The 9,123-nt window shown below is 33.4% G+C and overlaps 3 protein-coding genes across 4 annotated transcripts; 1 reads left to right on the top strand and 2 right to left on the bottom strand.

Annotated features, from left to right (window-relative positions):
- Positions 1 to 486: 486 nt before the first annotated feature.
- LOC111890557 (UPF0496 protein At3g49070) lies at positions 487 to 3,205 on the top strand. 2 transcript variants are annotated; one of them, XM_023886672.3, is made up of 2 exons: positions 487 to 645; positions 2,059 to 3,205. In XM_023886672.3, exons 1-2 carry the CDS (start codon positions 597 to 599, stop codon positions 3,093 to 3,095), a joined length of 1,086 nt encoding a protein of 361 aa, XP_023742440.1. In that variant the 5' UTR covers positions 487 to 596; the 3' UTR covers positions 3,096 to 3,205. The 2 variants fall into 2 exon arrangements, with proteins under 2 accessions (XP_023742440.1, XP_023742435.1); XM_023886667.3 differs by having other exon boundaries at positions 2,056 to 3,205.
- A 90-nt stretch (positions 3,206 to 3,295) lies between these two features.
- On the bottom strand, positions 3,296 to 6,027 carry LOC111891154 (protein SOSEKI 1). The gene is made up of 6 exons (XM_023887238.3): positions 5,531 to 6,027; positions 5,359 to 5,428; positions 5,072 to 5,190; positions 3,960 to 4,581; positions 3,736 to 3,831; positions 3,296 to 3,591 (listed from the first exon to the last, which is right to left on the bottom strand). Exons 1-6 carry the CDS (start codon positions 5,694 to 5,696, stop codon positions 3,492 to 3,494), a joined length of 1,173 nt encoding a protein of 390 aa, XP_023743006.2. The 5' UTR covers positions 5,697 to 6,027; the 3' UTR covers positions 3,296 to 3,491.
- Positions 6,028 to 7,274: 1,247 nt separating this feature from the next.
- Positions 7,275 to 7,642, bottom strand: LOC122195169 (uncharacterized). The gene is made up of 2 exons (XM_042896728.2): positions 7,439 to 7,642; positions 7,275 to 7,391 (listed from the first exon to the last, which is right to left on the bottom strand). Exons 1-2 carry the CDS (start codon positions 7,640 to 7,642, stop codon positions 7,275 to 7,277), a joined length of 321 nt encoding a protein of 106 aa, XP_042752662.2.
- Between the last annotated feature and the right edge of the window lie 1,481 nt (positions 7,643 to 9,123).

The following is a 9,123-nucleotide window of genomic DNA, read 5'->3' as shown; positions in this document are numbered from 1 at the left end:
CATGGTTTATAGGTTTTTTAATATTTTGTTGTAAATCTACATCTAAAAAATTAATATATATATATATATATATATATATATATATATATATATATATATATATATATATATATATATATATATATATATATATATATATATATTGTTTTTATGTATCATAGTATTTAATTTATTTTTTTATGTCATAACATTATACTTTCACTTCAATTGGAAGTTACTACTATAAATGCGTAGGTTTTTCAATATGGTATTTTATATAAGAAAAATAAAAACCTATATTTGGTTTATCGTATAAGGCTATTTTTGGTAAAATGAAAAGAAATCATGTTAAAATGGATAAGGCTTCTTCACTTTCACCATAAGCTTTTGAAGGAAAATCAATCTTTTAATGCTTCCAAGCAAGACCAAACCAAAAGAACAAAGGCTTCTCCCCACTTATAAAAAACCTCAATTTATGTCTTCAACTTCTTTCTTCAATTACAATAAATTCCTGTTTAAATATTTTTTGCGAATTTGAATCCAAAAACTGCATCATTTCTTCCCATTTTTTGGGTTTTCCATTGGAACACGATCCTAACTGCACTCACGAAGTCACAATGAGATTTAAGACATGCATGCCGACGATCAAGTTATCATCTTGCAATGGTACGTAATTTCACAATACTTAACATATTTAGCCTTCACCAAAACACCTTAATTTCAAAATAGATAAGTTAATTAGTTTGGAAAAATTATGTTAATATACAAAGTTTAATGCATAAAATAATAATGAATATCGTTTCCTTTGTATCTTAGAGCATCATACTTTCATTTTAGTAATACAATATCGTGTTTCAGATTATTTATTTTGAAAAAAAAAATCAGTCTAGTTTGTAATTTTATACTATAACATTATACATTCAAAAATCAACTACCACAGAAAAAAGAAATACTTTGTTATTATAAAATAAATAGATTTTTTTAAATTAATACAACAAGGTAAGACCAAAAAAACGAAATGAAGATAATATATTAAATAAATCACAATAATATATCATTATTTCTTGAATAGAACCCTAAATAAATAGAAAATTCCTAGACCTGATCATTCAATACACGACATGACATTTCCGTATATGTGTTTTAGAAATCCATGTTTCGTGTTTTTTTGTATCGACACATATTTTAAATTCGTGTTTTGTGTATTAAATTGTCAAACACAAATTTACCTGTTTAAACATGTATAAGACACGAAACAAATATGTATAGACATGTAACACATATAAAACACATATATTCGTGTAAATTCGAGTCAACACATGGCACATATAAACATATATAAACAAATTCATATTGACGCGTGACAAGTATAAACAAGTTTCCGTCTTACAAGTGAAATGTGTCTATTCGTGTTTTCGCATAACACGGTTAAAATCGTGTCTATTTATTTGTGTCCTATCACGCATCACACAAATTGGTTATCGTGTTCGTGTTGATGTTCAGGACACGTTTGTTTTACGGTTCATGTTGTGTTTGCTTCTTGTAAATATTGTTGGGCACATATACAAGGATTGTCCGGTCTAAGAAATCACATGTGTGTGGCAAATCATTAGGAAAAAAGTTAGATATCCATTTTGTAACAATATTGTGTCTCTTTTTATATATTTATGCAGTAAATTGATGTTAAACAAAATACTAAATAATATATTATTTTCACAACAAAATATATAACATTGTAACCGGCCCGTAATTACTTACTTTAATTAAGGATTAAATGCTTCTTCATATAAATATATATTCTTTTTAAGTATTTACTAAGCAAAATTCTGTAAGAAGTTAAATATTTTTTTACCAAATAACTAATCACAAATTTTCTTTATACATAACAATCTATTGTATAATATTTTAAAACATAACTTATTGTATGGATAAACATTGTTACCTACAAATCATTTACGAATAACCATGTGATGTCCAAAATCACGTTTAATTGCATAAACAAAAAAAAAAGATTTAACATATGTTTTAGAAAACGTTGTCATGTCCTTATTTTGCTTAGTTTTATCATTTCTGTAGCAGTCAAACACACCTCATCGAGCAGTTCACTGGAAATCGACGTTCGTGAAGAGTATGCCAATACGTTCAGAACCCAATCATACATCGACTTCTGGACTCGAGTCCTCGACTCGACCCATGGTGGTTCGACCATAAACAAAACTCTTAGTTCAGTCACTGCAGCTCGACTCCCATCCTATCGACTCTTTGCTGAAAACCTCCTAGACCCTGATCAACCAACAGTCACTCAAATCCTAGCCATGGCTAACCACCATGCAAAAAACCACACCCTTTTGTCCGATTACTTCACTGAAACCGCAAACGCTTCTATCGTTTGTGGGGCACTTTTACAAGATGTTGATCGACTAAGATCGAACTATCGTTCGCTAAAAACCGCATTGAAATCGATTGAAACTACAAAAGTTTCTTTCATTAGCAATTTTAAGATCATACAAGCCCGGTTAACCGACTTTTCGAATTCGGTTAACCCGTTCACAGTCCCTAAATCATCTCAAGGCGTCCAAGCTGTTCAACTTGCATGTTTCAAGTTACTAAAACGACTAGAATTGAGGCGTGACATGGCTCAGATGAAGCTTCAAAGGATCAATAAGATCAAGCATGGATCCGCGGTTACTCTAGTGGTTTTGACCGTTTCGTTGACTGTAATCATCGTGACTCATGGTCTAGCGGTTATAGTGGCGGCTCCCGGGATGGTAGTGGCGGCAATGGGGTTGGGTTCGAGTGGTAAGTTGGCTAAGCTATCGGCTCAGCTGGATGTGGCGGCTAAGGGGATGTATATATTGAATAGGGATTTGGACACAGTGAGTCGACTTGTTGGTCGACTCAATGATGAGCTTGAGCATATGAAAGCAACGACTAAGTTTTGGCTCAAGAGGGGACATAATCGGGTTCAAAGTGTTGAAGAATTTGGTCGACAATTGAAGAAGACTGATTTGAGTTTCTGTGAACAACTTGATGAGTTAGAGGAGCATTTGTACTTGTGTTTCATGACCATCAATAGAGCAAGAAATCTCGTTGTTAAAGAACTTTGTATGAATTAGTTTTGTGAATACCGTATTTCATAATTTGTTTATCAATAACCATTGTAGTTGGAAAACTCTTAATAAATAAAATACTACCTGCATAACATAAATACTTTTACTTAAATTAATACCATTTATAATATAAAAGTTCGGAAACCTCTGAAGACAAAAGTTTAGAAGCAGAAGCATTAGCCAACATTTTCTTATGCAACTTTCTGAATTAACTGCTATGCATTACTTTGGGGAGATTTTACATTGAAGAGATTTGGAGATTGTTAAAAGAAAACTTCTTTACAGAATTATCTGTAAGAGTAATCAATAACTAGTGTCTAAATCCTATAAAAGAAACTAAAATGTGTGTGTATATGTCAAGTTAAAGTTTGAAACAGTGGTGATTTAATGTTTTCAGCAGCTTTAGAACTTCGATTTTGCAGCCTTAATCAAAGATTTCAATCCTCTACATGACTTCATGTGGGTGTGAAGTTTCTCAGGATTGAATTGCCTCCCACATTGCCTGCATCAAAAATACAAAATGTTTGTCATGCATCAATTAGATATGAATTTCAAGAATATTAGAAATCAACATAAACTATACTTCAAAATTTATTTTGTTATATGTTTCTTTTGAGATGATGTTGAGATTAAGAATTGAACTTACGAGCAATAAGGGCCATTCACAAACTTATAACCAACTGGAAATGTCTTTTTGTTACTAGAGTCATTGAGGTTATAACTCTTCTTTGATCCCTCCTTCCTGTACAAAACATATATAATATATGATTATTGAAGCATTCAAATTTGAAAAAAACACAAGAGCAAGAAACAACAAGAATTAAAAAGAGAATCGAAGGGTATTATGATTAAGCTTTCTGATCATTTTACCTGCTCTCTCTTTGTTGCTCTAAAGTGGGCCAATGGCCTCTGAAAACCCTTTCAGATCCCCCAATTTTGTCTCCTTTTACAACTTGTCCGATATTTTTATCCTTACTGGAAGCTACATTCATCATAGAAGATGTACTATTTCTTCTGTTGATTACAGACACAGCTGATTCATTGGCGTCTACAATCCCACAGGTGAGCAAATTCAGAAACATATGAGATGCACCCAATCTTCCACACGAATTATTTAATGATGGGGACGACTTGGAACTACTCGTTTCTTTCTGGTTTCCATCCTTCTTGTTTGTATTATCGTTCTTGTTTTTGTTCAAGTAATTATCAAATAAGGAATCAAGCTCAGTTTTCTTTTGGCTTCGTACTTCTGCATGTTTACATGGGCCAAGAAATTGATAATCTTCTTGCTGCTTTGTTGTGTCTTCCGTTGAGGTTTCAGAGCCATAATACGAAGGCAATTCTTCAATTTCAAATGACGTTTTTGTTGATAAGTTGATCGAATTCTCTTCTGTTTCTTTCACTAAAGAGATTGTTGGATCTTTGATGTCAACCTTGAATGAGGGAGAGCTTTTTGGTTTGGACACTTCTTCTTCTCCATATGAACTAAGATCTGTGATACGACATTGAACATTAAGATTCCATGTATTTAGAGAACTCTAAGCTTGGTTGAACTGAATGCTGATCCTAGTTTGTATACTAGGGGAATGAGAAGGGTTAATCTCAACAATTTTATATGTAAATAAGTGGATTTGGATAGCATCTTATTGCTACCTAGTGAAATAGGTGGATTTTAAAGAATTAGTTAACAAGGTAATTAACGGGTCATACTAAAAATGTTTGTGTAGTAATTACATCCTTGAAAATTGTCTTATTTTGGATTATTGTTCTTAACAAGAACTATGTGAATCTTATTTAGAATTATTAGCTTTTTGTGAAATACCAAAAAAAAAAACACGAAAAGTATTGTAGCTCAATTCAACATATAACATGTCATAAAATTTGAAGTGTTTTAACCCATTACTCCAAGAGCCCAACCCTCTTTTTTGGGACTTATATGGTGAATAGTAATCAAAACTCTAACAAAGGAAAGTGAAAATTACCATTAGTGATAGTGATGGAGGAAATTTCTGAACCTTTAAGGACATATTCATTATCAGAGATTGGGGTTATAAGATCTTCATCCAGTAGGTCTTGCCATACATATCCAGCCTTGTACCTTCTACAAGAATCACATCAACCCTCATCAATCATCAGGTTACTCACACCATTTCATATTACAGAATGCATTTCCCTTAGCATCAAATGAATTAGGATTCTTGAAATCTTAGGTAAATCCCGTATGTTGAATTGATCATTAAAAAGAGAGAAAACGAGAAAAAAATCAAACCTCTTGTATGACCAAGCAAAGCTCTCTGGCATGTCTTTCCCTCGTAGCTCCGATAACCATCTCTTAATATCTTCATCATCAATGACATTAAAAGAAAGAAAATAGAGTCTCAGATCGATTATACACATCACTACGATTTCTATTTCATGATTTGATATCAGTAACTACTAACCTCTCAATCTAACTCCATTGCGCGAGTGATGATGAACACGAATGAGATGTGGATGCTCGATACGTCCTTTATGACTAAGAAAATAAACGATGTGGACTTTCCTCATCTCACCACCTCCACCACCACGAGCACCACCACCGCTACCAGCTGGAGGTTGGGCCTCCATTAGTTCTCTGCAAAGAGAAATCGAAAGACAAACCAACAGGCAAACAAAAAGTTGGACTTTTTAGGTAACTACTACGAATGATACGATAATTCTATTACTATCTACCCCATACAACTCAAAGAATGCAATAATAAAATATAAGCAAAGACAAAATCTATGTCTTTAGTTGCCGGCATGCATGCTCCACTAAACGACAAAAGACAACAAAGATTTCGTTTTGTTTATGAATATTTAATCCTAAATATTGAATTACAAGACCAAAAGACATTTCATGCATATAATATATGCAGGCCTCCCAAAAACCAGCTACTATTTGCCTATAGGAGATAAAGAAATCATAAATTTTTCAAAAGAATTCATATGTGTTTTAAACATCGGGTTTCGAGATTACCTGAAAGCATAAAGCTGCCGATGTGAGAGATAACTAAGTAGACTCGGATCATTTATAAGATAGAGATATGGATGACTTATAATAGAGTTATATCTGAATATCACTAAAGAGATGAAGGATTCTGTGTATCAGATCAATCACCGGAGAGAGGTGGGGGTGGGGGGTGTTTGCAGCTCAAAAAGTGGGAATGGGGAACAGAAATGGAGCTACCTTATAGAGAAACACGGCAAGGTGGCCGACTCCCCGAGAAGTTTTATCTGAATTCCCGTGATATGGTTTTGTTACATGGCCATCTTTTGACCAACTTAAGTTCTCTTAAAAACCACAAAAGTTTCTTTTTTATTTCTTTTTTATGTTATGATTCATTCTGTTTTCGCATGATCTGGTTTAACAGTTTATATAATCCCAAAGAGAAAATAATGGAGACAATTATTGGAGGACGTTAGAGGACAGTTTGAATTTTTCAAGTCTTAAAACCCTTTTCAATTCTTTATTAGTACAGTGCTGAATATGTTCATTGTCCCGATAAACTTGTGTATTACTTCTAAAAAGTCAAAACATTCTTTATAAAAAAGCTTTATAGTAAATTGCAATATCTATCTTAAGATGAATTTTCAATCAAATTTATTTGTGAGATTAGATACAACTTAATTTATTAAATTATGTTTTATTTTCTGTCTATTTATATACGAAAATGGTTTTTTACATAAATTATATATTCCGAATTGTCAACTTGTTAGTTGTTACTAATATAAACACACCATTTTAAACATATAAACAGGCAACTACTAAAAAGGGGGAAAATTACCTATGAAAAATTACCAATATAATAAAATATGTCAGAAGTACCAAAGGAAAAAAAAAAAAAAAAAAAAAAAAAACTTTAATAAATATCAGATTTGCGACAGCTACGACAAAACAAAATCCTTTACATGTCGTTTGGTTCGCTGGATTCTATTGAAAATTAGAAAGAATTGAAATTTAATTTCATCACTTTCCTTCGTTTGGTTCAAACTTTCAAAAAGAATTGGATTCCTAAATGAGTCAAATTTTTCTTCCAACGAGGGAAAATAAATTTCATCCAAAAACTTAAGGAATTAAAATTTCTTAGTGAGAATGTTGAATGTTACTATATTACCCATTTTACTTTTAACACTACATATGTAACCCTCCTGTCGTTACCATTACTACCACCCACCACCACCGCTACACACCACCACTGGTACCTCTGCTACCACCACCCTCCACCTATTAGCACCATCACCTCCACCACCATCAACCACTTCCACCGCTACCCACCTCAGCTACAACCACCACCACCACACATCACCGTCGTCATCACCCGCTACACACAACCATTACCACCACTGCCATACCCACCCACCACCACCGTCACCACCACACTACCTTTCACCTCCACCTCCACCACCACGACCATACCATCACTGCCACCATCACCGCCATCACCTCCGCCACCACCCTCACCACCACCACTGTTACTACCACCATTACCACCTCCACCACTACACCACCCACCACCTCCGCCACTACTCATGACCGCCACCACCACAATTAGGGGTGTCAAAAAAATCCGAACCTGATTAACCCGACCCGACCCTAAATTGAATAAGGTAATTAGGGTCGGGTTCAATAGTGTTACAATTCTAAATCGGGTTATTCGGGTTGACCCGAAACCCGATTTTTATTTTATTTTATTTTTTTTGTAAAAATCAACCCTAAACCCGACGCTAACTACAAATCGGGTTTAGGGTTGATTTAAAAAAAAAAAATTGGGTTTGTCGGGTTAACCTGAATAACCCGGTTAGGAATTCACAACCTTTACATATTCCACTGCTCTCTACTTGAATAATACAAAATGACTGCAAACCCTTTGAAAATGTAAATTTTTGTGACTCTAGAAGCATACGAGGGTCAAGTAACTCCCATCTGTGAAGTTGAAGTCCAAAAAGATATAAAACTTCCACTCTCAAAAGTACTAGAGTGGCTGAGAAAGTAAATATTTTATTTTGATAGTTATTTCTACTTTAAACTAACTATAAATATGAATAAACTACATGGTGTTGATCGTTAACTAGAGATTGAAAGTTCATGTATTTAATATTTATAATGGAAGAACTCTTTTAGCTATTATGGTATGCATGCTTTCTCGTATCTTGTAATAACCATGAGGTCCATAATATATTATTTTTAATTTATTTCACTTTGTATGCATTCTTGATGTTAAGAAAAGAGTTAAAAATATGGTTTGGGTTTATATCATATTGCACTCTTGAAAAAACCATATATATTATGTTTAAATTAAGTGTTTAGTGTATTAACCCGACTAACCCGGCTAACCCGACACTATTAACCCGATTAACCCGGACCCGACCAACTCATACCTTAACAGGGTCGGGTGTCAAGTTAAATTATTTTTTGTGAAAACCCGACTAACCCGACCCGTTTAACCCGAAACTCAATCGAATTGGCCCGATTAACAGCCATAGCTCCATACACAAAAAAGGCCAAGACAAGCTTTTGGAAAAAAAAAAGAAAAAAGACAAATGCCGCCTGGGATATATATATATATATATATATATATATATATATATATATATATATATATATATGTATATATATATAAAGGTTGCAAAAAATGTTTGACGTTAGCTAGTCGGTGGACTAGGGTCAAGGGACTAATCGGCTAGGTGTAGGGGGGAGCAAAAACCGAAACGCAAACAAAAAAAACCGAAAAAACCGTATAAACCGAAACCGAAATGAAAACCGATGGTGCGGCTTTTAGTTTTGCAAAAACCGAAAATACTCGGTGCGGTGCGGTTTCTAGTCTCACAAAAACCGCAAAAAACCGAACCGCACTGCATATATATATATATATATATATATATATATATATATATATATTAAGTGTTGATATTTATAAGAACCAAAAACTTATGACAATTAAAATTTCTATAAATGTAAATATCTTCTTATCTATCGGATGATGACTTTATATTTTTAAGCATACATTTAGTG

Source organism: Lactuca sativa, chromosome 7, assembly GCF_002870075.4.
Source record: "Lactuca sativa cultivar Salinas chromosome 7, Lsat_Salinas_v11, whole genome shotgun sequence".
In the NCBI taxonomy this organism is placed as follows: Eukaryota; Viridiplantae; Streptophyta; class Magnoliopsida; order Asterales; family Asteraceae; genus Lactuca; species Lactuca sativa.
The sequence above is the reverse complement of the archived record's forward strand: the minus strand, read 5'-3'. Positions and strand labels throughout refer to the sequence as shown.

Excerpts from the sequence above, each read along its gene's own strand:
- LOC111890557 (XM_023886667.3), top strand. The coding sequence starts at position 597 with ATGAGATTTAAGACATGCATGCCGACGATCAAGTTATCATCTTGCAAT. Across the intron at positions 646-2,055 it reads CAAGTTATCATCTTGCAATG|CAGTCAAACACACCTCATCG; the intron begins GTACGTAATTTC and ends TCATTTCTGTAG.
- LOC111891154 (XM_023887238.3), bottom strand. The coding sequence starts at position 5,696 with ATGGAGGCCCAACCTCCAGCTGGTAGCGGTGGTGGTGCTCGTGGTGGT. Across the intron at positions 3,832-3,959 it reads GAGCAACAAAGAGAGAGCAG|GAAGGAGGGATCAAAGAAGA; the intron begins GTAAAATGATCA and ends TGTTTTGTACAG. Across the intron at positions 3,592-3,735 it reads GTGAATGGCCCTTATTGCTC|GCAATGTGGGAGGCAATTCA; the intron begins GTAAGTTCAATT and ends TTTTTGATGCAG.
- LOC122195169 (XM_042896728.2), bottom strand. The coding sequence starts at position 7,642 with ATGAGTAGTGGCGGAGGTGGTGGGTGGTGTAGTGGTGGAGGTGGTAAT. Across the intron at positions 7,392-7,438 it reads GCAGTGGTGGTAATGGTTGT|CTGAGGTGGGTAGCGGTGGA; the intron begins GTGTAGCGGGTG and ends TGGTGGTTGTAG.